At 36.3% G+C, this 27,333-nt stretch overlaps 1 protein-coding gene across 1 annotated transcript in view; it reads right to left on the bottom strand.

The window, feature by feature from the left end:
• HTR7 (5-hydroxytryptamine receptor 7) overlaps positions 1-26,766 on the bottom strand; it is a 74,098-nt gene extending 47,332 nt beyond the window's left edge. The window contains exon 1 of the mRNA XM_044662623.1: positions 26,198-26,766. Coding sequence (XP_044518558.1) covers positions 26,198-26,766 — 569 coding nt within the window. The remainder of the gene's footprint in view (positions 1-26,197) is intronic.
• Positions 26,767-27,333: the final 567 nt, after the last annotated feature.

Raw genomic sequence — 27,333 nt, forward strand, 5'->3', positions numbered from 1 at the left:
TTAATAGCAATTAATAGGAAAGATAAATGCACCTTGGCTATCACCACCTTCCTGGATCGCTGCAGCACCCACCAGGGGGCGGTAGCACCCACTTTGAGAATCACTAGAATAAAGAGAGGATTTCCAGGACGCCATGTGAGTGTTCTAATAGTTATGTATGACTTTTGTGGTACTCCCTGCCTTTTGGCTTCTCTGCTGGTGAATCTCTGGATTTAATCTCTGATTAAGACCATTTCTCCAATTTACCTCAGGCCTTGAATATCAGCTCACCAGTCCCTTTGGTTATGGACTGGTATGGACTTCAGAAAATGCCTGCTCTTCTCCCATCCTGAACCTTGAATCTGGCTTGCCTCAAGTGGAGCCAGACATAGTTATCACATTATACCAAATTTGATACAGTAAAAATTTTTATAACAGGTGATTTCTCTGGCCCAGGACATGTAAAATACAAATTTTATAGCAAAAGAACTTGACTATGTTCTATAAACATTTTTAGGAGGAAGAAATGAACTTTGAATTTAGAGCATAGTTCCTTTGAGCATACTTGTATGAAAAATGATAAAAAGTAAAAAAAAAAATTATTTTAGAGAAATTTTTTTACACTTGATTTACCTGGGCAGCTAAGTGGTACAGTGGATAGAGTGCTAAGCCTGGAGTTAAAAGATTTATCTTTCTTGAGTTCAAATCTGGCTTCAAACTTCAAACTTATTAGCTATGTGACTCTGGGTAAGTCAACTTAACCCTGTTTCCTTCAGTTTCTTTAGCTATAAAATGAACTGGAAAAGGGAATGGCAAACCACTCCAGTATCTTTAACAAGAAAACTCCATATGGGGTCACAAAAAGTTTACTCAATTTAAAAATGACTGAACAGCAACAGCAAAGCCCAACTCCTTCATTTATGGATGAAGAAATAGAAATTTTAAGGGAGTAAGTAATTTGCCCAATGTGACACAGAGTAAGTCTGAGACTCCAAACTCCCTATGATTATACTGTCCTGTTACCAAGTATCAGTTATGTTTCTACTCCTCCATCACTTGCCTCACTTCAGATATAATAATCCTCAAACAAAACAAAACAAAAAACACTCAAAATTTTAAACCAGTCACCATGACAGAATTATTCAGGTAGAGAGAAAAGGAACTAAAGCTGTGCTTATAGTGATACCTTCTGCTTTCTGCAAATGGGTTCAAAGCATTTCTTTTTACTCGATTCACACTACAGCTGCTGAGTGTTGCCTCTTCCTTTACTAGAAAGAGATTTCTAACAACATATTAATAATAAGAAAATTCCAATATTACGAACCAATATTGAAATTTTATGGAGTTCCTACTGAAAAGCATTTTACCTTTATGACATAGAAAGGAATCTAGAAGTATAAATAGTAGACAACAGTGCCCAGAAGACATGTAAAGTGCAACATTCCAACCTATACATCTATCTAGGAAGAATAATACGAAATAATAATGATGATGATAACCTACACTGATTTATACAATGCTTTATAGCTACAAAATATATTACATTCACTTTTCTTTTGAAACTGCGTGACAACCTTGTAAGGTGGATTAAAAATTTATTATTTCCATTTTACAGACCTGAAAACTAAAGCTCAAAAGAGACTGAAGGGGTCAAAGATTTAAAGTTGGAAGGAAGCTTAAAGGACAGGTAGCTCAAACTCTTCATTTTACAGATGAGAAAATTGAGGCCTGAACAAGTAAGATGACTTTTTCATCACACAATTGCCACATAGCGAATAAATAGCAGAGCCCAGATTTGAACCTGGAAGTTCTGACTCCAAATCCAAGGCTCTTTCTAATACACCTTTCCCATCCAAACCAGTAAGAGACAACAATGATTCACATTTATGTAGCAGTGCTTTACAATTTACAAGGCCTTGCCCAAAGAATAATCCTATGGTAACTTTTAAGAACCAGAGTAAATGGACTGCCCCAGGAGTTTTTTTTTTTAAATTTTACTTTTATTATCATGCAAAACACACTTCCAAATATTGGTCCTTGGTATAAGAGCACACTCACAAAACCAAAAACCCAAAATAAAATCATAAAATACACTGATGTAAAAGATAGTATGCTTTGATCTGCATCTATCCAAGTCTGATAGTTCTTTCTCTGGAGGTGGATAGCATTCCCTATCATAAGTTTTTCATTATTGTCCTAGAATATTGCACTGCTGAGAGTGGTCAAGTTTTCACAATTGCTTATCATACAATATTGCCATTATTGCATACAATATTCTTCCCATTCTGCTTATTTTGCTCTGCATCATTTCCAGCCGTTTCTAAAATCATCTTCTTTATCATTCCTTATATAACAATAGTATTCCAACACCACTAGTACTATATGTTTACTCATTCCTCATCTGATGGGCACCCCCTCAATTTCCAATTCTTTGCCACTACAAAAAGAGCTATCATAAATATTTTTGTACAAGTAGATTCTTTCCCCTTTTATCTTCTTACTTTCCTCCTTTACTTTTCCCCCTTTATGTCTTCAGGATACAGTTATCTTTCCCCCTTTATCTCTTCAGGATACAGACCTAGTAGTGGTATTGCAGAATCAAAGAGTATCAAAGAGTATGCACAATTTCATAGCACTTTGGGCATAGTTCCAAACTGCCCTCCAGAATTTTTGGATCAGTTCACAACTCCACCAACCATACATTAGTGTCCCAGTTTTGCCATATTCCCTCCAACATTTATGACTTTTCTTTCCTAATTATATTGGCCAAGCTGATAGATGTAAGGTGGTACCTCAGTGTTGCTTTAATTTGCATTTCTCTAATCAAGAATGATTTTTTCATATGATTATTGATGGCTTTGATTTCTTCATCTGAAAATTGCTTGTTCATATCCTTTGACCATTTGTCAGCTTGTATTATTATAAATATGATTGAGTTCTCTATAAATTGGATAGATTAGCCCTTATCAAAGAAATTTGTTATAAAAAAACTTCCCAGTTTTATTGCTTCCTTTCTAAAATTGTTTAATTCTGTTTGTATAAAAGCTTTTTAATTTATTATAATCAAAATTGTTCATTTTATGTCTTATAATCCCCTCTATCTCTTGTTTGGTCATTAATTATTCACTTCTCCAAAGATCTGCCAGGTAAACTGTTCCCCTAATTTAGTTATGGTCTCACTCTTTATGTCTAAATTTTATATCCATTTTGACTTTATCTTGGCATAGGGTATGAGATATTGCTCTCTACCTAGTTTCTTCCATACTATTTTCCAATTTCCCCCAGCAATTTTTGTTAAATAGTGAATTCTTATTCCAAAAGCTGGAGTCTTTGGGCTCATCAAACATTAGGTTGCTAAGGTTGCCCTGTATATTGTGTATCTAATCTATTCCATTGATCTATCATTCTATTTCTTAGCTAGTACAAGATTGTTTTAATGATTACAGTTAGAGATCTGGTACTACTAGGACTCCTTCCTTCACATTTTCTTTCATTAGTTCCCTTGATACTCTTGATCTATTGTTCTTTCAGATGAATTTTGTTATTATTTTTTCCAGTTCTTTAAAATAATTATTTGATAGTTTGATTGACATGTCACTGAATAAGTAAATTAATTTAGGTAGAATTGTCATTGTTATTATATTTGCTGGACCTACTCATAAGAGATTAATGTTTTTTCAGTTGTTTAGAATTAGCTTTATTTGTGTGAAAAGTGTTTTGGAATTTTGTTCTTATACTTCTTGGGTTTGTCTTGGCAAGTAAATTCCCAGGTATTTTATATTATCTAGAGTTGTTTTTTTTTCTTTATTTTTTTAAACCCTTACCTTCCATCTTGGAGTCAATACTGTGTATTGGCTCCAAGGCAGAAGAGTGGTAAGGGTAGGCAATGGGGGTCAAGTGACTTGCCCAGGATCACACAGCTGGGAAGTGTCTGAGGTCAGATTTGAACCTAGGATCTCCCATCTCTAGGCCTGGCTCTCAATCCACTGAGCTAACCAGCTGTTTTAAGTGAAATTTCTCTATCTCTTGCTGCTGAACACTGATGGTATTATATAGAAATGCTGATGATTTATGTGGATTTACTTTGTATCCTGCAACTTTACTAAAGTTATTAGTTATTTCAACTAGATCTTTAGTTGCATCTCTAGGATTCTCTAAGTAAAAGTGATAGTTTAGTTTCTTCTCAGTCTCCTTTAATTTCTTCAATTTCTTTTATTATTGCTAAATTCTAATTCTAATACAATATTAAATAACAGTGTTAATAATGGGCATCCTTGCTTCACTTCTGATCTTTTTGAGAAGGCTTCTAACTTATCCCCATTGCAGATGACACTTGGTGATGGTTTTAGGTGGATATGACATCATTTTAAGGAATGAACCATTTATTCCTATGCTTTCTAGTGTTTTAATTTTTGTTTTTTGTTTTTTAAAACCCTTACCTTCTGTCTTAGAATCAGTACTAGTTACTGGTTCAAGGCAGAAGAGTGGTAAGGGCTAGGCAATGGGGGTCAAGTGACTTGCCCAGGGTCACACAGCTAGAAAGTTTCTCAGGTCAGATTTGAACCTAGGATCTCCCATCTCTAGACCTGATTTCTAGTGTTTTTAATAGGAATGGTCTTATATTTTGTCTAAGTTTTTTTTCAGCATTTATTGAGATAATCATGTGATTTATGTTAGTTTGTTTACTGATATGATGAATTATGCTGATAGTTTTCCTAATATTAAACCAGTCCTGCATTCCCATTATAAATCTTACCTGGTCGTAGTGAATGATCCTTTCAATATAGTTTCCTTGCTAGTATTTTATTTAAAGGTTTTGCATCTATATTCATTAAGGAAATTGGTCTGTAATTTTCTTTCTCTATTTTTATTCTTCCTGGCTTAGGTAACAGTACCATATTTGTGTCATAAAAATAATTTGGTAGAATTCCCTCTTTGCCTGTTTTCCCAAATAGTTTAGTATTGGGATTAGATTTAAATGTTTGATAGAATTCACTTGTGATCCACCACTTTTTTGCATTAGATTATTTAGTTTCCAATAATTTTTTGTCTTTCCATGGGCCTATTTTGATTATAATTTTATTGCATTATGATCTAAAAAGGATACATGTATTATTTCTGCATTTGGTTATGAAGTTTTTGTGCCCTCACATAGTGAATTTTTGTGTCAGAGCCATGTACTACAGAAAAAAAATGTATATTCTTTGCTATTTCCATTTAGTTTTCTCCAGAGATCTATTAGTTCTAACTTTTCTAAAATGTCAATTTCTTCCTTTACTTCTTTCTTATTTTTTTGGTTTGACTTATCTAGATCTGAAAAGGGAAGCTGATGTCCCCCACTAGTATAGTTTTACTATCTATTTTCTCCTGATGCTTATTTAATTACTCCTTTAAAAATCTGGAAACTATACCATTTAGTGGTTATATGTTTAGTATTGACATTATTTCATTGTTTTTCATTATTTTGCAAGATGTATATCTTTTAATCAGATCTATTTTTGCTTTAGCTTTGTCTGAGATCATGACTGCTATTCCTGCTGTTTTTACTTCAGATAATGCATAATAAATTCTTCTCCAATTCCTTATTTTACTGTGTGTACTCCCACACCCATTCTCTATGTATATTCCTTCTAACTGCTCTAATACTGATAAAAACCTTTAAAGAATCACAAATATCATCTTTCCACATGGAAATATAGTTTGATCTTGAGTCCCTTCAATTTTCTCTTTTTTATTTACTTTTCTCTGCTTTTCTTGGGTCTTGTGTTTGGAAATCAAATTTTCTGTTTTGATCTGGCCTTTTCATCAGGAATGCTTTGGAATCTTGTATTTTATTAAATTATCATTTTTTCCCTGAAAGAATATACCCAGTTTTGTTGGATGGATGATTCTGGGTTGTAAACTTAGATCTTTCACTTACCAGAATATCATATACCATGCCTTCCAATTTTTTAATATGGGGATTTCAAAATCCTGTGCAATCCTGACTGAAGCTCCATGGTATTTAATTAGTTCTTTCTGTCTGTTTGTAGTATTTTCTCCTTGGGTTGGGGTGCTCTTGAATTTAGCCATAATATTCCTGGAAGTTGTCATTTGGAGATTTATTTCTGGAGGTGATCTATGTATTCTTTCAATTTTTATTTTAATCTCTTCTTCAAGGTAATCAATGCAGTTTTCTTTGATAATTTCTTGTATTATGATATCAAGGTTTTTTTTTTTGTTGTTTTGTTTTTAGTCATGGCCTTTAGGTATTTCAATATTTCTTAAATAGTCTCTCTTGTATCTATTTTCCAGATCAGTTGTTTTATAATGAGATATTTCATGTTTTCTTCTGTTTTTCATTCTTTTGATTTTGATTTATTGTTTCTTGATGTCTCATGAAGTCATTGGCTTCTAGTTGCCCCATTCTTCTTAATGAATGATTTTCTTCCAAGAGTGTTTTAACCTCCCTTTTCATTTGGTCAATTCTGCTGTTATTTCCTTCTTACCCGTTTTTCCTCTGTTTCTCTTAATTGATTTTTTGAAATTCTTTCTGAGTTCTTCCAAAACCTGAGACCAATACATATTTTTCTTTGAAGCTTTGCTTTTACTGTCCCCTTCTGTGTCTGTTGCTCTTCTTTGTCTCCATGAAAATTTGCTATGATTAGTTTTTCTCTGTTATCAGGGTAGAAAGGACACTTTCTTAAACTTCAATTCTTCTTTGATGCTACCCTTAGCTCTGTTTCTGGGTTTCTGAAAGTTTTAGTTCTTCCAAAGTAGTATGATTACTTGTGGATTGAAAGCTGTGAATGCCACTCTCACTTCTGATTCAGTCACCCCCTGAGACTGCTGATGCTTCACAGAGTTTAGAGCAGTGATCCCCAATTTTCTGGGGTTCAAAGTCTCAGCTTGAGCTTGACCCTAGCCTCAGACTTGACCCAGGCTTTTGTTCTCACATTGGACTTTATTAGGTCAGACACAGAGTGGACTGTCTTGCCCTGGGACCTATAATTTCTCCTTGAGCTTTGGTAAGGGATAGCTCGGTCTGAGTTCGCATAGGCCAGAATGCTGGGGACTATATTGCTCTAGGGCAGTGATGGCAAACCTTTCAGAGATTGAGTGCCCAAACTGATACCCTCACATCACATTGAGATACCCCCTTACTCCAGACTGGGGAGGGAAGAAGTATTCCCGTTTGGCTGCTGGGCCGAGGGACAGGTCATATGAGAAAAGTCCTCAGGCATGATGGAGAGTAGCCCCCTCTGGTATTAATGTCATAGGTTTACCAACATGGCTCTAGGGCATGGGGCCTCACTCTGGGCTTACATAGACCAGATGTGCCACATGAACTACCTCAAGCTGGGATGTGAAGTAATTTTCAAACTTTAAAACATTGTATAAATTGTGAGTTATCTATTATTTTTATTACATTAACCTATCTATAATTCCAAAATAAAATTCCATTTTTATTTACAAAAGGGAGAATTTTGCAGAGGAATCTCATTTTTAAATTTAAGCTTTAAAATATTCAGGAAACTTAGAAGTAGCAGCTACTTAGAATATCATACAGGACTACCTGGCATTCTAGATGACTAGGTCAAAATATTTCACAGGCTTTGGGTGGTAGGATAGAATACATAATTGTATTTTAAGCCATTGACCTAAAATAATTTTATGACAATCACATTGAAGAGGAGTGGGGCACAGAGGCAGAAACCACCAGTGATAAGAAGAAGGTTAACTTAAACCCATCAGAGCTTAAATACATAAAAGAGACCATTTGGATGTCAAGGCTAGGTGGATCTGAGAAAGTCATGGTGGAAAATGATAAGCTACTAGAATCAATAACTTAGTGGATGCATGGCCACTGGTAAAATAGCTATAACACTAGAGTATGTTTGTGACACACAGACCAACATGGACACGTATTATTAAAGGATCATGATCATCAGGATATGGCCAATTAGAAACTTGAAAGTAAAACGTGGCTTCTTATGCCATATGTTTATACCAATTATAGTACCATAGAAGGGGGATCATAAAAGCTTAAGATAGGACTCATTCTTTCTCCAAAATAGACAATAAACAAAGAGTGAACTAGGTCAATAAGATATTATTTAAACACTATTCAAGAAAAGAGATATATAATACAGTGCAACAAAATACGTATAGACTGAGAGTCAGCAGACCAGGGTTCTAGTTCTGTTTCTAACTTTGATTATATAACTTTGGAATTTTTAAATCATTTAAATTAAATCTACCACTCCATGCTTCAGCTTCATTACCTATAAAATAAAGAAGTTAGAGCAAATAACCCCTAAGATCAGTCCTTCAGAATTTTCTAGTCCTAAAATTCTATAATTCTGATTTTCCACTATGCTCAAATGGCAAGAAATATTCTAGAGGGGAACTGATCAATCAGCAAAGTAGGGATGAATAGTCATTCCCAAGACCAGGTTCATAGATTTAGATTTGGAAACGACCTTATAAAATATATAATTTAATCCCCTAATTTTTAGATAAAGAAACAGGTTCAGAAGAACAGAATTTCAATGACTCATCTAGAATCACATGGGTAATAAGTGTCAGAATATCAACTCAAGTCTGTTTATTCCAAATCCAATACTGTTTCTCCAGGATGACATTGTCTCACTACATCCCGCCTGAAGTTTCAGGTCTATAAGGAACTGTGTATGACCCAAAGCATGAATTCCTCTGGAAAGGTCCAAATGCAAGGAAAGCAGAAATTACTGACTTACCTAGAGGGTCTGTCCTGAAGGAACTAGGTATCTAGTAGCAGAGATAGCTATTTCCATGGGTAAAGGCAGTTGCGAACCATATGCCCTATTTACTTACCCATCATTCTAAAGTCCAACAGAAAGAATCATTGATGCAATAAAGTAAGCATTAGTTTTGGGACCATCTCAGAAAAAAAATATTAGATATATAATCAAATTGCCTAGAAACTTAGAATGCCCATTTTAATGAATCAGAGTAGAGAATATAATAAAATGAATAACAGAATTTCAGAGTTCATTGCACCTTCTACTGATTAGTCCTAATTTTTCCTCTGGATCAAGCAAAATAAGACTAATCTCTCTTTCATGACATTTCTTCAAATACTTCAAGACAGGTAAAATATGTCCCCTGCCCACACTTCTTCACTTCTCCAAACTAAATACTCACACTTCCTTCAGCTTATCTCCATATGGCATGGCTTGTCCAGGGTCACACAGCTAGTAAATAGACTAAAGCTAATACATAAGCCTTCTTGAATGCCACATTACTTTACGGACTCATGTTGTGCTTGCCAGAAACTAAAACTGCCATATCTTTTTCATACTGACCATATAGCCACACTTCTTCCATAATATACCTGTGGAGTTTATTCGTTGAACCCAAGTGCTTATAAAGTTTTATATTTATCAGTATTACATTTCATTTTATTTGATTTAGCAAATATTCTTGCCCTTTAAGGTATTTTTATACTAGCTCTTTCTTCCAATGTGTTAGCTGTCCCTCCTAGCTTTGTGTTATCTACAAATTTTATAATCATGTCACTTAAGTCTTTATCTAAATCAATACCCACTAAAATAGAAAGATATACTCACTGGTTCAACAAGAACAGACATTTCCCATCTGTAACCATTATTTCCATGCCTCCAGGAAACAAGTATCCTTTAAAATGACATGAAAAAACATAATAATGGGATACTTTATCTAACTCAGCAATCACTATTTTCTTTAGTTTCTTACAAATCTTTTTGAGGCAAAGAAAATTATTAAAAATCAGATTGTACCTCAGTTTTTTTATAAATGGAACAGCTGATTTACCCCTCAAATATTTGCAACCAGAAACCAAAATGGCTACTTCTTTTATAACAATGATAATGATGATGACAACAATGATGATGTTGATGAAAATTCTCTTGATAAGGGTCACATCACATTGAAATTTATTGAAAAACAAGACAGATATTTCAATCTTTAAAACTCACAATTTACCAATGTCTCAATAGAGTAACTTCAACCCCTCCTACTAATTCCTTAAGGACTAAGACTATGTCTTATTTATCTTTATATTTTTCACAGTACTTAGGATACTATTTAAAACATAGTAGTTATTCAATAAATATTTGAAATCAGTCTTGTATATAGAAACTACAAATCAAGTCTTTCTGTCAGGAATAATGAGTTGAGAGGAATTGAAGGAAAAAAGAATTATCTTCAAACTGAGATAGAACATGGAGTAGAAATGCAAGATTTAAGCTAATGCCAAGCATGATGAAGCATATCTATAATTCCTGTTCAGATATCTGAGCCTGGAATATGTCATAGGAGAGAGTGAGGCTAGTGGATGGCTTGAGCTCAGGGTTTACAGTAGATTAAACCAATTAAGCCAATTGGGTGTCAACAGTAAAGGAGAAGGAGAGGGAAAAAAGAGGAAAGGAAAAAAGGAGAAGGAAAAGGAAAAGAAGAAATAGGAGGAAGAGGAAGATGGGGAAAGAGATTAGAAAGGACAAAGGAAAGAAATGTAACAGCAAGGACAAGGACAGCAAGAAGAACAAGAACAAAAAGAACCTTAGTGTTTTCCATGATTTAAGTTTCCAGGTCAAAACAAGGAGAATCTCTTACAAAATCTGACAGGTATAACTACTAAGCTACCAACAGTGATCTTGAAATATGGAGGACCAGAGAGTTGTCTCAGCAGTGGAGACAGGAAAATCTTGCCCTGATTTTCATCAAAAGGGAAGAAAGTATAGTCTATAAACTATTAACTGAAAATCTTGACTTTGATTCCTGGCAATAAGAGAGAACAGATTATTAAAGAGATAGTTTGTAAGCATTTGGAAATCACTAAGAACCAGCATGGTTTCATCAAGAAAAAGTCATGTCTCATTTCCTTCTTAATGAGGTTATTAGATTAGTATATCAGAAAAATACCATATTAACTTATAAATAGTTATAAATTTTATAGTACATATAAATTATTTAGTATATTATATACTATACAATAACAACTATATTTCAGCAAAGCATTTGACAAAGTTTCTCATGATAATCTTGTGGACAACATAGAGAATTGTAGGTTACAACATAGTCCACTGATATGGATTCTGGCTTAATTGAATAACCAGCCCCACAAAGTAGTCATTATTGAGTTAATATCAGTCTTAAAGGACGTGTTTAGTGGAGCATTAACAGAAATCTATCTTCATCCCAGTGCTGATCAACATTTTATCAATGATATGGATGAAGCAACACTTGGCATATCAATTTTTCACAAAACAAAAAGCTGAGAGGGATGGCTAACATGTTGGATGACAGACAGTACACAAAAAGATCTCAACAGACATGAAATATAGACCAGATTTAATAAGTCTATCCATCAACCTAAAAGCAATTATTAAATGCTTGCCATCTGTCAGATACAATGTAGACCACCATTCAAAGAAAGGCAAAAATGGTCCCTGTCCTCAAGGAACTTACATACTAATGGAGAGGTAACATGTAGATAATCAGGTACAAAGAAGAACTAAAAAAAGTAGATAAAAGGCAATCTGAGAGAGAAAAGTATTAGTCTGATTTGGGGGTATGTGGAGTGTAAGAGAGGTCACCTGGATAAGGTTCAATTTGAACTAATATTGACTGAGTCCCAAAAAAATAAGAAGTAGAGATTGAGGCGACAAGGCCTTTCATGCACGGGAGATAGTCATTGCAAAGGCTCAGAGAGGAGTGAGGGAATGTTGTATTTGAGGAAATGAAAATTCCAATCATCACCACAATATACTACTGGCTAAGAAATAAGAGTGATAGATCAGTGGCATAGATTAGGTACACAATACACAGTAGTAAATTATCACAGTAATCTAATGCTTAATAAACTCAAAGATCTAAGCTTTGAGGGGTAAGAACTAAACATTTGACAAAAATTGCTGGGGAAACTGGAAAAGTTTGTAGAAATTAGACATAGATACTAATTTTATATAATTATCTTAATATTTTAATACAATTACCTAATACATCTCATGCCATTTGCCAAGATAAGGTCAAAATGGATAAATGATTTAGACATAGAGTGGTATGATAAGAAAATTAAGGGAGCATGGAAAAATATACCTGTTGACCTATGCATAAGGGAAGAATGTGTGACCAAATAAAAGGTACAGAGGATTACCAGAAGTAAATTAGATAATTTTGATTATATGAAATGTAAAAACTTTAACACGAACAAAACTAATGCAACTAAAATGAGAAAGAAAACAAAAAAGTGTAGGGGGGGAGGAAATCTACATCAAGTTTCTCTGATAAAAGTCTCATTTCTCAAATATATAGGGAACTGAGCTAGGTTTACAAAATACAAGACATCTTGATAAATGGTCAAAGTATATAAATAGGCAATTTTCAGAAGTAGAAATAAAAACTGTGAATAGTCATATAAAAATGCTCTAAATCACTATTAATTAAGGAAATGTAAATTCATACAACTCTGAGGTACTACCTCACAACTGTCAGATGGACTAATATAACAGAAGAGGAAAATGACAAATGCTTGTGGGGATGTGGAAAAACTGGGACAGTAATGCACTGTTGTTGGAGTTGTAAACTAGTCCAACAATTCTGGAGAACAATTTAGAACTATATCCAAAGAGCATATACTCTGACCCAGAAATATCACTTCTAAGTGTATATCCCAAAGTGATCAAAGAAAAGGAAAGAGGACTATTTACAGAAAAATAGAGAATTTCTTTTTGTAGTGCAAAGAATTGGAAATTGAGGGGATGCTCATCAACTCAGAAATGGCTAAACAAGTTGTGGTATATGATTCTGATGGAATGCTATTATTCTATAAGAAATGACAAGCATGATGGTTTCATAAAAAGCTGGCAAGACATATGCACTCTTACAAAGTAAAGTAAGCAGAACTAGAAGAACATTGTTCACAGTAACAGCAATATTCTAAGGATGAGTAGTTGTGAAAGATTTAGCTACTCTGATCAAGACAATGATGATCCAAGACAATTCCCAGGGATCCATAATGGAAAATGTTATCCATCTCTAGAGAGAGAACTGATGGGCTTTGAATGAGAATTGAAGTACATTTCTTTTTACTATCTTTATTTTTATTGTTTTACTTGGTTTGTATTTTCTTTTGCAACATGACTAATATGGAAATATGTTTTGCTTAACCACACATGTATAATGACAATTGAACTTTTTGACTTCTCAAAGGAAGAGAGAATTTGGAACTCAATTTTTTAAATTATTGTAAAAAAATCTAATGAAATAAAAATAAAGGAAAAAAGGAAGCAGCTAGGTTATAAAAAGAAATGCCAAACAGAGGATTTATATTTCATCCTGGAGGAAATAGGGAGCCATTAGAGATCACTGAGTAGGGGTTAATATGATCAGAGCTACAATTTAGAAAAATTACCAGGGAAGCTGGATAGCATAGATAAAGTGCCAGTTCTGGAGCTAGGAGGACTTGGGTTCAAATTTGGCCTCAAACAATTCCTAGTTGAATGACCCTACATAAGTCACTTAACCCTGATTGCTAAGCCCTTGCCACTCTTCCACTTTAGAGTTGATATTAAGATAGAAGGTAAGGGTTTAAAAAAAAAAAAAGAAAAAATTATATTGGAGGCTAAGTAAAAGAAGGAATGGAGTATATAGAACTTGAGGCAGAAAGACTTACTGGAAGGCTATTGCAATAGTCCAAGGAGAGATAATGAGTTCTAGAAGTAAAATGAAATTTAATAAGAAATATATAAAGATATATACTTGGGTTTAAAATATCAATCTCACACACATACAATGAGAGAGGCTTAGCTAGATAACAATTACATGAACAAGCTTTAGTGGTTTTGTGAACTGAAAGCTCAATTTTAGTCAACAATATGACAAGGCAGCAATAACAAACAAAAAACAACTTCAGTGGTCAATAAACATTTATTAAAAGCTGGTTCATTAGAAGGACAAAGATATGGTCCTTGGCCTCAAGGAGTCAAGCCTAATGAATCCTTTTGGTAACCTTCAGCTATAGTAAGAGAGGAATGAATGGTATCCAAAACAAAGTCTTTTGCATCCCCACTCTGTTTTGCCTTCATCAGACCATATCTGGTGCTTTTATGTTAAGTTCTAGGCATCATATTTTATTAAAGACAATGAGATGGTAGAACACATCAAGTGGAACAAAACAAGAATGCTAAAAGGGACTACAGAAATCTGGAGCAGAATCAGAGAATGTTTATTCAAGAGAAAATAAATGATCTAGGAAGAACATGACATCTGTGTTCAAATATTTGCAAGGTTGTTGTGTGGAAGAAGGATTAGTCCTATTCTGTTTGGTCACAGAGGTCAGAACAAGGAGCAGTGGAGAGAAGTAGCAGAAAGTCATATTTTTGTCTTGGAAAAAGGGAAAAAATGCTTAACAAATAAAGCTGTCCAAAAAATAGAATGAACTAGGTTCAAAGTTGGCAATGATCAACCATCATCACTCTCATCTCACATTTTTATTCCACATTAAGCCTTCCAAAACACTTTTTGTTGAGGCAGTGCTGTAAAATGCATCCTGCAAGTCCTCTTGTCTCTAAGAAGAAACTGGAGCTCAGGGAGATTCATGGACTTGCCCAAGATCATATAGCAGTGAGGCAGAGAAAAAGGCTAAATGCGCACATCAGAGAGGTTGTAGAGGAGATCTCTATACTGAGGGTCTTTCTACAGTATAAATTGAACTGGATGACTTCTGTGGTCCTTTCCAATTCTGGGATTCTACTGTAATGTGCCAATCTTTGCAGGTGCTGACCTTGCCCCACTGTTAAAATATAGGTTGTTACTGGAATAAGAATGGGTTTTTGAATTAGTGTTAGAGCGGAAACATGGCAAGTTCTTACCCAAACCATCCATATACTCCCTTATCTTCACGTCCCATCACAGGTATAGAAAGACCTATCAATATATATACACATATATTATAAGCACTTGAATGCAAGCAACCTATGCATCTACCCACTTCAGCAGCATCAAAAGTCAAAGAAGGACTGCATATAGCAAAAACAATCATTTTATATTGCACCATAAAGCCACAAATAGTTTCTTTTTAATCTTTAAAAAATTAATTTATTTGTGGATCATCTACCTCCTTTGCCAGTAAATAATGAAACTGTCCCACCCACCTCTGTATATCATTTAGCACTTTGCTGATGCTTCTCTATAATCAATATTAATAATTAATATTATTTGCATGTCTCTCATAAGCTTCCGTATCAAACTCTGAAACCCAAGATGGGCAAAAGCCATGCATTTTCTACCTCTAGCACCACGAACAATGCTCTGGCATATGGCAAGCATATGATAAAAGTTTATTGTTGAAGTTGTTTAATTTTGTCCTATAAAGAACATCTCTTGAGTACATAACACTGCATCCCTCAGCCAAAAGCTTTTGTTTTATTGGCATCCACCAATTTTTACATACCCACAATATGAACAGTGTGCACTTGTCCCTACATTTCCTAAATCAAAAGTCTCTGTTGCCAAATATTTTTATTCATTGAAAATTACAATAAATGAGTGGTTCAGGGATTTCTATTTGCTTTCCACTCCATTTTCACCCTGCACCATAGCACTGAGGATGACAGGAAGCCAATTCCTAGTGCTAAACTACTAATAATTTGGCCACACAAAACACTTTGCTAACACCATTGCTCTGCATATCTGTATAGCACAGAAGAGTGACTCATCAGGTGGCTACAGACTGATGGAATTATCCCTTAAATACCATTCAATTCCCTTGGCTCTGATTCTACATTTCTCCAATCTCCTGAACTTCATTTTGTTTCCCAAGTAAACTTTTCTACTGTACCACCAGGATATAAGTAGGAACAGGATCAGAGCAGTCTAGGAGATCAGTATTGAGAGAAGGATGAGCATATATCTGGAGTTGGCAAGTCAAGAATGAATCCAAGAGTCAAGAATAAGTCAAGAACTGGAGATCCAGAAGGTCAAGAAAGTATCTCAAGTGCAAAGTATAAAGTTCTCAGGCCAAGGATCTATGATATTATGAATAGAAGGAGGGAAAGAACACCTAGTCTAGAAATTTCCTGGGCTAATGTAGATGAGTACATCTGTACTTTCAGCTTTGAGAGAAATGCTTGGGCACAAGGGTGTTAAATAAAGTGACATCAGACAGGCAGCTAGTATCTTAAACTGGCTAGATCTGAACTGATATCTACTTGACTCTAAGGCTGATCCTTTATGCAATTTGCCATGCAGCTAGAAGTATGCATATGCATTTGAAAAACAGTAATGCATTTATGTGCAAGTCATTATTTATTCACTCTAGGGGAGGGATGTTTGTTTATTTATTACACTGAGCCACACTATTTTAGTGGAGCTAAATAAAGATTGAAGTGACAATGCCTAGTATATATTTGAATTTGTAAGTCTCTTGCAATAATTCCATGCACCCCAGGAATTATTGAGGTTCTGCAGCTAATAGGTTGGAAACCATCACACTTTCATTACTTCTTGTGGAAAATTAAAATATAACTACAGTTTTTGAAAATTGGTACAAATTCAGCTTCATGCATTTGTGTATAGTTAGTTTCTGTATCTTTGGAGAGAAGAACTAGAACCATTGAAAAGAATAACAGAAAAACAAATTTCTAAAAATTAGAGCTGTACAACAATGAGGCAGCCACCTTGAGAGGTAGTAAATTCTCTCATTTAAATCAGAGGATTATAGATTTATAGTTACTGACAGAGTAGTCTAGTCTACTGGAGTCATCTAGTCCAATCTTCTCATTTTACAGGGGAGTAAGCTGAGTTTCAAGGAGCTAAAGTAATTTATCCAAGATTTCACAAGTAGTAAGAGGCAGAGAAGCAGTCAGAGTTCATGTCTTCTGATTCTAAATATCTGCCCTCTTTCCATGTCCATGTGTTAGAACTGTGGTTTGATGATCATCCATCAAGGATATTAGAGAAAAAAAATTTTTTTTTTATGTTGAGTAGCAAGTAAGAATAGATGTAGGTCACTTTTAATTCTGAAATTCTCTGAAATTCCAACAGAAACTCAGGTAATTCAAAGACAGGTTGTCTAAAAAATTTTGCTAGACTATTGTGTTTCTAGGCACTTTGATCCTCTGAGAGCTAAAAACGTATGGAAGTCTGATAAAAAGTAAAATACAACACAATTGCAAAGAGGCATTATTAAGGGAATCAATTTTTTTTATGTAAAGGAAGGGGGCCTACCAGTAAAAGATCTCAAACTATATTACAAAGCTAGTCATCTAAACAATTTGGTGCTGGGTAAGAAATACAGTGGTCAATTAATGGAATACATAATGCATTGGGTACACAATATACAGAAGCAAATTAACACTATAGCCCCTGTTTTAGAGGTGAGAACTCACTATAAAAAACAACAACAACTGGGAAAATTAGAAAGTGGTCTGGCAAAAACTAGGCAAAGATCAATATCTCACACCATATAACAACATAAGGTCCAAAAATTTACATGATTTAGACATAAAGTATAATATCATATGCAAATGAGGGGCACATGAAAGAAAATATCTCTCCATTATTTGGACAGGAGAAGAGTTCATAATAAAACAAGAGATAAAGAGGTTCAAAGGAAGTAAAATAGTTTACTTTGATTCCAAAAATGTAAAAAGTTTTCACACAAACAAAATCAATTCAGCCAAAATTAGAAGGTTAGCAAGAAATTGAGGGATAAAAATTTATAGCAAGGGGGACAGCTGGGTAGCTCAGTGGATTGAAAACCAGGCCTAGAGATGGGAGGTCCTGGGTTCAAACCTGGCCTCAGACACTTCCTAGCTGTGTGACCCTGGGCAAGTCACTTGACCCCCATTGCCTACCATTACTGCTCTTCTGCCTTGAAGCCAACACACATTATTGACTCCAAGACGGAAGGTAAGGGTTTAAAAACAAATTTTTTATAGCAAGTTTCTCTGACAAAAATCACTTTTCTCAAAAATATGGGAAACAAAGCCAAATTTATTAAAATGGGATTCATCCCCATGGATAAATAGACAAAAAATATGAAAAGGCAGTTTTCAGAGAAAGAAATCAGTCTCAATGTCATATGAAAAATGTTCTAAGTCACTAATGATTAGAGAAATTAAAATTAAAACAATTTTGAGATACCACCACATCCATCAAATTGGCTAAAATGATAGAAAAGGAAAATGACACATGTTGAGGGGAATGTGGGAAATTAAGTACATTAATGCTGTATTAGTTGAGCTGTGAACTAGTCCAAACAGTCTGGAGTACAATTAGGAACTATACCCAAAGGTATGTTAAACCTTGTCCACTCTGACAGCAATATAAAGAAGTCAAAGAAAAGGGGAAAGAATCCATGCATACAGGAATATTTACAGCAACTTTTTTTTCCCCAAAGAATTGGAAACTGATAAGATGCTCATCATTTGAGTAAAGGCTGAACAAGTGATGGTACATAAATGGGACAGAATACTAACTATACTCTTAGAAATGATGAAGGGTATGATTTCAGGAAAAAAAAAACCTGGAAAGACTTATATGAAATAATGCAAAGTGAAGTGATCAGAACCATTAGACTAATTTACATAGTAACAATATGATAAAGACAATCAACTGTAAAAAACTAGTAACTCTCATAAATACAATGATTCACTACAACCACAAAGGGCTTCATGCTGCAAACTGCCATCCACTTCCACATAGAGAACTGATGGACTCAGTACAGATTGAAACATTTTTTCCTTTATTTTTCTTGCTTTTTTTCCTTAGATGATGGTTAATGCAGAAATATTTAGCATGACTTTGTATGTGTCATGTGTATCATATTTCTTGGTTTCTCAGTGTGAAAGGAAGGGGATGGAGGATGGGAAAGAATTTGGAACTGAAATAAACATTTTACATTAATAAGAAATTCTTTGGAGTTATAGTTCCTTTTTAATTCTTTGTGTTCGATAGGTCACTAAGTCCTGACAAGCCTTTATCTATAACACCCCTTGAATTTATTCTTTCTATTCCTTTTTCATACTCATAACTCTTAAATAGAACCTCATCAATTCATGGGTTGCTACAAAAAGTCTCCAAGCTGATGTCTTTGCCCCAGGTTCCCTATTTCTAATTATCCAACCTTTTTCTACAAAACCCATTTTCATCATATCATTTCTCTATTCAAGAACTTATAATTTCTTTTAGCTCATCAGAAGAAAAAAAATCTAAAGTCTTTAGACTATCAAGTACTTTGTCAACACAGTTCCCATTCTATTAGTCTATCTCATTTATTAAACATTGTCCCTACCTCCCAAACCCATCTTGCTCCTACTCATTTTATCAAATTAGCCGATCAAATAAAATACTTCTTATTGAGTGATTGCAATACTGTGCTAAGTCTTGTGGGGAGAAGCAGAAGATTTAAGACACAGAAAAATACTAACCTCACCCTCAAAAAGATTAGAATTTCAGATGAGACATAAACATATATTTAAACAATATAACTGACAAAAACTATTGATAAAAATTATAAAAGAGCTTTCAATAAATTGTCAAATTGATGGTATTAATAGTGTTTTGTTACTGTTCAGTCACATTCCCATTTGAGGTTTTCTTTCTTTTTTTTTAACCTTTACTTCCCATCTTGGAATCAATACTGTGTATTGGTTCCAAGGCAGAAGAGTGATAAGGCAATGGGAGTTAAGTGACTTGCCCAGGGTCACACAGCTATGAAGTGTCTGAGGCCAAATTTGAACCCAGGACTTCCCATCTCTGGACCTGATTTTCAATCCACTGATCCCTCCCACCATTTGGGATTTTCTTGAAAAATATACTGGAGTGGTTTGTCATTTCCTCCTACACTCATTTTATAGATAAGGAAACTAAGGCAAACAAGATTTAGTGATTTATCCAAGGTTACATAGTTAGTAAGTGTCTAAGGTCAGATTTGAATTCAAGTCTTCCTGACTTCAGGTCCAGCACTCTATGTACTGCACCACCTAGTTGCCCTCTATAAGTGGTGATATTTGGAAAGAGAGAGAGAGAGAGAGAGAGAGAGAGAGAGAGAGAGAGAGAGACTGTTACCAGAATGATGGCTCAGCTAGGATCTAAACTATGTTTTTGAATGATGGGTAAAATTTTAAATGAGGAAGGCATTCCAGGGTCAGGAAATTAAGGCTTGGACAGAATTATCTCTAATATCCTTCCCAGTTCTAAATCAATGTTTCTAGAAAAGATGGGGACAAATGCCCTGAAGTAAGAAAGTGCCAGGGTGTTTGTTCAGAGAGAGTGAGCAAACCAATTTGGCTAAAGTGGAGGGTTCTGTTTGGAGGAGTAGTATGAATAAGGCTCAAATGGTAGATTAGGGCTAGATTGTCCTTAAATGTCAGCCTAATGAGCCTGTACTTTATCCTATAGGCAATGGAGAGCCTCTGAAGGTTTTTGAAGGGGTAAACAGCAACTCAAAATGATGTTTTAAGAGAAATCAGACAGCAATATGCAAGATGGATTAGAGGGGGAAACAGAGGCTGGAGTCAGAAAGACCAGTTATTAGACTATGGCAACTGTCCATGCATGAAGTAAAAAAGCTTTTATCACCTTATGCCTTTCTTTGGGCTATTCTTCTCATCTAGCATATTTTCCCCTCTCAGGCCTCACCCAGCATTTTATCTGAAATTCCCTTACATACTTATTAGGCTCTATTTTGGATTAGAGTTTTCTGCCCGTGTCAGTAATTGGTCAATAATAAAAAGGAATCTTTGAATTCACATCTTTTTTTAGAGGTAGTCAGGCAGAAACTAGTCATAGTTCTACCACATGTGTACCTTGAGACACTGAATCTGATGCCCAGATAATTTTGGAAAATAGATTATTTCACATGAATTATTATTTTTTCGATATGTCAACTTGGCCTCTTACCATTAAATTCAGTAGGACAGAAAGGAAAGCATGTTGCACTGAGAGACAAAAGACCTTGGATCTAGTTCTGGATCTAAATTGAATGAGGCCAATGCTATTGAGCAAGTAATTGACATGTGATGAGCCTCACTCAATAAAATAAGAGTACTAGACTAGCCATGAAGTTCTTTAACTCCTTGGGCCTCATCCACCAAATAAAGAAATCGAACTAGATAACCTCCAAGATCCATTCCAACTCCAAGGTTATGATTTCATGACCCAGTCATTAAAAAGGAGACTCTTAACCCTAATTGTCTGGGCCAGTGATATCAAACTCAAATAGAAAGGACTCCCTGCAAGTCACATATTGACTTAGAAAACTACACATCAACCTTAACTATGCTGTACTATATTCATATTTATTTTGCTAAAAATTGTCCCAATTATATTTTTTAATCTGTTTCAGGCTACATGCTACCTGCCTTCTGAATTTGACACCTCTGGCCTAGACTGATTTGAATTACTTATAATCCCAATTCATGACCTGAGTATACCACTGGATTATTCACTGCACCTCACTAAACCTCAGTTTCCTCTTCTGAAAAAATGAGAGGGTCAGACTAAATGACTCTAAATTCCCTTCCAGCTTTAAATTTATTAGCCTTTCAATATTGTGCATGATTTTTCAACAACGTCAAACAATAATAGTATGCATTTATGTAGCATGTCACAGCTCCCAAGGGGGCTATTAAAAACACTATCTTACTTTAATCTCCTAATGCCATGTGAGATTAATGTAGTGGCAGAACCTCATATCTCTATAATGCTTTAGAGTTCCTGAATCCCTTTCCTGACAATTACCCTATTAGGTAGGTAGTATAAGTGTCATTCCCATTTTTTCAGATGGGGTGACTGAGGCCCAGAGAATTCATAAAGATGACATTGTGATTTGACCAAGAAAACACAATAAGTAGAAGAATTTGGACTCCTCAAGCCTAGATTTTCTACCTCTCAATCCAGTGTCCCTTACTCAACATTTCAGTTGCTCACTCATTCTATGTTTCTTTTACTCTCTCTTCTCAATAGCCTATCCTGCACTGCTTGCTGCTTTAATGAGTTTCTCAGTCTCTGTAAAAATGTATGTGCAAGCTGAAAATTCATTCTGAAGCTGTATATGAACAGTTAAGTTGGAAAAGAAAGGCTATCTCAGGGAGCTTGATAGAAAGACTGCTCACTGCGCAGCAAAGCACAATAGGACAGCAGCCAGAAAGACCAAAACTCAAAACAATAATCCAAAAGAATGACTCACAGTACCTGGCTTCCAAGGAAGCCCAGAGAGAGTTAGGCATCAGCTCAAGTCCATTACCACATAAAACTGAATATTACAAAGGTCAAGGCAGCTCTTCTAAATTAGCTAGGCTGAAATCTTGTAACAATGGAAACACAAGGAGTCCTAGGAGGTGGGGATGAGGGTTGAGGGGTTCATCTCTGGGGAATTCACATCTGTAATTAACAGTCTTAGAAGATTTCCTGGAGACTCAGAGAATGTAGGTCACTTGTCCATGGTCTTATAGCTAGAATGTGCCAGAAAGAGAACCCAGGTCTTTTGGACTCAGGTAGGGTCTTCCACTCACTACTCAAATGTGTTTCTAGGACATGTAAGGACTGCTTATGAAATTGGAAATTATTTGGTCCTGATAAAGCTAAACTGTTCAGGTTGTTTTGCTCAGCCTGTTTCTGGAATCCAAGTGCATCTAGAAAAAAGCCCCAAAAGAAAATGGTTTCAATCTGCCCAGTTTGGGATCAGTATACAGTATACAGCAAAGTCCTTCAGGGGAGATGGCTTTCTGCCTCTAAGACAAAGGTTCATAACCAACATGTGTGTGTCACGGACCCCTTTGGGAGTCTGATGGATCATCTATAGATCTCTTCTTAGGATAATATTTTTAAATTCATAAAATAAAATATGTAGGATTGCAAAGGAAATCAATTATATTGAAATAGTTATCAAAATATAGGCAAAGGAAAAAGAAGTTCACAGACCCCAGGTTAAGAACCTGAGCTATAAGGTCTACAATCTAATCAATGGCTTTTCAAGCCAGCAGTAGTCTAGAACTTGTCTTTCCAATTTGCATGGAAGGTCAGGGGATAAATGGGAATCAAATAGAAAACAGAATTAGTGTGTTACATTTCCTCTTCTGCACTTGAGGAAGATTCCCAGAAATATTGTGTTCTTTTAAAATTATCTTTGAATTTCTTAGAGTGTCTGCTTGTAGGAAAGAGAATGCTTTAAGATCTGACATTTACACAATGTTTTCAAGCTTACAGAGCAAGTTTTCCACACATTACTTCATTTGATCCTCACAAAAACACTGCGAGCTAAGTACTATAGGCATTTTTATCTCCATTTTGCAACTGAAGAAATTGAAATCCAGAGAGGTTGTGACTTTTCCATGGTTATACAACCAGGCAACAGGAAGAATCAACAGCTGGATTCAAACCCTGGGCCCATCTGAGTCCAAGACCTACCACTTTGTATGTATGTGTATTCATATCTATTAATCAGTACACACATAATGGGAAATATTTTTCTGTCTGTTCTCACCTGGATCCCATTGTTTAGGCCAGGAGCCCTCAGAAACTATTACTTAGACGTAAAAGGCAAAAAAAAAAAAAAAAAAAAAAGGTGGGGGGGAGGGATTACAAGACAATTTATCTATGAATTTGAAAGGAAAGTGGCAGTTTTATTATCTCTGCATTACAGCATACTATTTAAATGATGCATTTTCCACAGATTTCTATTTTATAGACCATTTCCTATCAATTGCCATTTTTCAACAAGGTAGCTGATAGAAACCTTTGAAAATTACACCTTTTAGAAATAATTCATCTCAAGGAGAAAGAAAAAGAGCATTTCACATTTTTCACGCAGTGCAATCCAAAAAAAAAAAATGGTTTGAGTCTTCTAATTTCATCAATCCCTGAGGCTCAGCTGAAGTCAAAATCCTCAGATTCCAAAAGGGTAGCCAACCATTTTTAGGCAAAAGTCTCCATTGAGAAGGTTGCCTCCCATCTCCGGGGGTAACAGCTCATCTCTTTTTAGAGCATCAGTTTGTGGCAGTAAAATAGCTAATAAGAACAGAAGACAAGATTTCAGATGCCCAATGACACAAGAACAAATCAGAGGATCCATCCGCTAAAGAGAGCCAACTTCCTCTCAAGCTAACTACATTCTTGTCAATGCCAAAAGTTACACCTGCATATTGAGTGAAGAGTATGTTTAGTTAGTGTAGCACTCAAAGGTTGTGCCAAGAGAAGAAATACTCTTAAAGACTGCTGCATATACATAATGGGATGAGTGCATAGCTTTTTACCAATTATGTAATGAAAAAAGATTACAAGCACAGCATTTGTAGGATGAATCTTTATATCTGATTTACTTCAATTACTTTTAAGGGAACTCGGTCTTGCAAATAATTCTTTGGCCAATACAGTTGTCAAACTACTGCTCATAGAATTGATTTTTATCCTTTGCAGTAGCTGTCCATACTCTTACTCCAGTCAACTCCAGGCAATACCATATACTCATATGTGTCTGATTTTTCTTAACTGCAGCAATTTAAAACTTTACATTCCAAGCCTGGAGCTAAATTCCAGGTGTATGTAGTGCTCCTAAAATAATTGCTGTTTTATTTTTGCTATCAGAAGGTTCTATTGTAATTATAAAATGACAGGATTTTTTTTAAGTAATCTAGTTTCCTTACTAGAGAACACATTTTTTTTTCTATAAAAGATGCCCTTTTCTATTTTTCTCCTTATTTGGTAATTCTAAACCTTGGGCAAGCTTAAAATAACTGAAATGTGTCCAACGTCAACATTAGATGAGTAATTTTATTTTTTAAAACAAAAAAGAGAAACCTCATCACGTATGACCCCAAAGGAGCTAACATTCTAAGTATAAAGATATCAATTTATTTCTCAAATTTTTACAGTTCTGAAATTTTAAAATTTACCAGACCTAAGTAAAAGCACTGTTCTCAATCATAAATTGAATAATACTTAATGTATATCCTAAGAAAGAATACTTTAAAAGCACAAAATTAAGTTATATCAATTTTTTAATAACAAGCACTTATTAAGCACCTACTATGTACCAAATGTTGTAGTAACAAAAGCAAAAGTAGCTCTTGGAAAACAATATCCTGATGCTAAATTATATGTGGGCTAAAGGACTATCTTTTCCTCTTTATGCCTCTCAAAACACTTCTATTTACATACTTGTCATAGACTAATTTGTATTACAGTATATCCCCCATACATGTTATCTCTTCTGAGACAGGTGCATGTAATAAACAGGACTGCAGAGACTATATTGCATTTATCCTTCTACTTCTCCCAATGCCCAACATAAGGCCTTGCCATATAACAAACAGTTCCTTAATAAATGTTTGAATCAATGAGTGGTTCCAGCATGCCATGTTCCTATTTTTAAAGGTAATTCTAGGTCCAAAGAATTCTAGGATCATGGAATCTTATTTTTGAAAAACTCCTTAAAGATCATGTGGGATGACCTCTTACCCCATGCTTGAATGCAGCATCCCTAAGAGATAATCATTCAGGCTTTGTTTGAACACTTCCATTGATGGGAAGCTCATTGGAAGGATGCCTGGGAATGATCACAAGGGAAATGACACTAGAAGACTAGAGCTAAGAAATTCAACTTAACCAGTGAAGTGGTCCTAAGTGTACAGCCTGCTGTTTCTACTGGGAAAACTTCAATACATGAGCCCAGTACTATCAACCACTTCAGCAGTGTGATGGGAAGAATGTTGTGATAAATTATCAGTGATGTTGATGCCAAAGCTTCTGAAAGTTTTGCTTTCCCCATTTCCCAGATGATCCCTCAGTGAACTGAGATTGGTCCCTGGAGATGAATTGATTATACAAATGTTTAAGGTGGCAGTCTTTTCTTGACCTATTTTTTAAAATAAATTGTTATTTACTGCCTTTTGTTTGTGGAAGCACTAGAAAAAATGACCTCCACTGGAAAACTGAAAGGATTCATAGTGTTTGGAGGAGAGAGAGAGAGAGAGAGAGAGAGAGAGAGAGAGAGAGAGAGAGAGAGAGAGAGAGAGAGAAAGAGAGAGAGAATAAATGGGAGAACCAAACTATTATAAATGTACTTTGGTATACTGAAGTTCAGCATCTCAGTCCCCACTGTAGGAGTCTGTCTCTCTGTGTGACAGCATCCGCAAAAGGCCAACGAGCTCTTACTTCCACATTCTAGCAGCCCCTACCCGACGGATGGGACGGGCTCCCTCCACTTGCTTACCTATCAATGCTGATCACACAGAGGGTCATGATGGAAGCGGTGCAGCACATCACGTCCATGGCGATGAAGACGTTGCAGAAAAAGTGTCCAAAGATCCACTTGCCTCCGATGAGGTCGGTGACACTAACAAAGGGCATGACAGCCACAGCCACCGAAAGATCGGCCAGGGCCAGCGACACGATCAGGTAGTTGGAGGGCTGGCGGAGCTTCTTGACGAAGCACACGGAGATCACCACTAGGCAGTTGCCCGCGATGGTGAGCAGCGTGATGAGGGACAGGATGGCCCCAATCACAACTTTCTCGGTATTGCCATAGTTGATCTGCTCCCCGCAGACTGTGTTATTGTCCCGGGAGGTTCCTGGCTCAGGGCTGGCCGTGACCTCCTGGATCACCTGCAGCAGATTTGGCTCCCAGGAGCCCGAGATCATCCCGTCGCTGCCACCACCACCGCCGTCCGGGCTCAGGTCGCGGAGACCTTGTCCCACCTCCTGTAGCAGGAAGGAGCGGAGGCTACCGTAGTAGCTTGGGTCTGAGACACCGCCGCCGCTGCTGTTGATGTCCATTACCATTTCGGTCTGCGCTACCCATGAAGTCCTCTCCCGCGCTCCCCCAACCAACCTTGCGCTCTGGCTTCTGCTGGGCGGGGGTCCTCACTTCGCCTCCTGCCCGCGACCAGGGCGAGAGCCCAAGAGCTCAGCCATTGGGGTAGAGAGGAGCACTGGGGCAAGGGAAGTCCTAGCCTGGCCCAGCCTTTCTAAAGCCTCAGTACCTCGGGGGTCTTCGTTCTCCGCGCAGCTTTCGATGGCTGTGCACCTCCACTCCTAGTGATCTCGGTTCGGCTGGGATCTAGGGGCCCCTGGCTGCTCTCCTAGCCGCTGCTCCTGCCGCCGCCACCACCGCCGCCTCTGCTTCAAGTGCCCAAGTGGCCACCAAGCGAAGTTGCCGCGTCCCGTCCCGCCCCGCCCCTCTCGCCTTCTGGCCCCCAGCTCGCGTTATCTCGTTCCCCACCCGCCGCCCTTCTTCCCTCCCCTAGCAGCCCGTAGCCCCCTCCAGCGCTCTGTAGGGAGCATCTAGCCAAAATCGGGGCTTCCCTCTTACCCACCCCAGCTCTGCCCGGTCTTCTACACAAGGGAAAC

Source organism: Gracilinanus agilis, chromosome 2, assembly GCF_016433145.1.
Source record: "Gracilinanus agilis isolate LMUSP501 chromosome 2, AgileGrace, whole genome shotgun sequence".
In the NCBI taxonomy this organism is placed as follows: Eukaryota; Metazoa; Chordata; class Mammalia; order Didelphimorphia; family Didelphidae; genus Gracilinanus; species Gracilinanus agilis.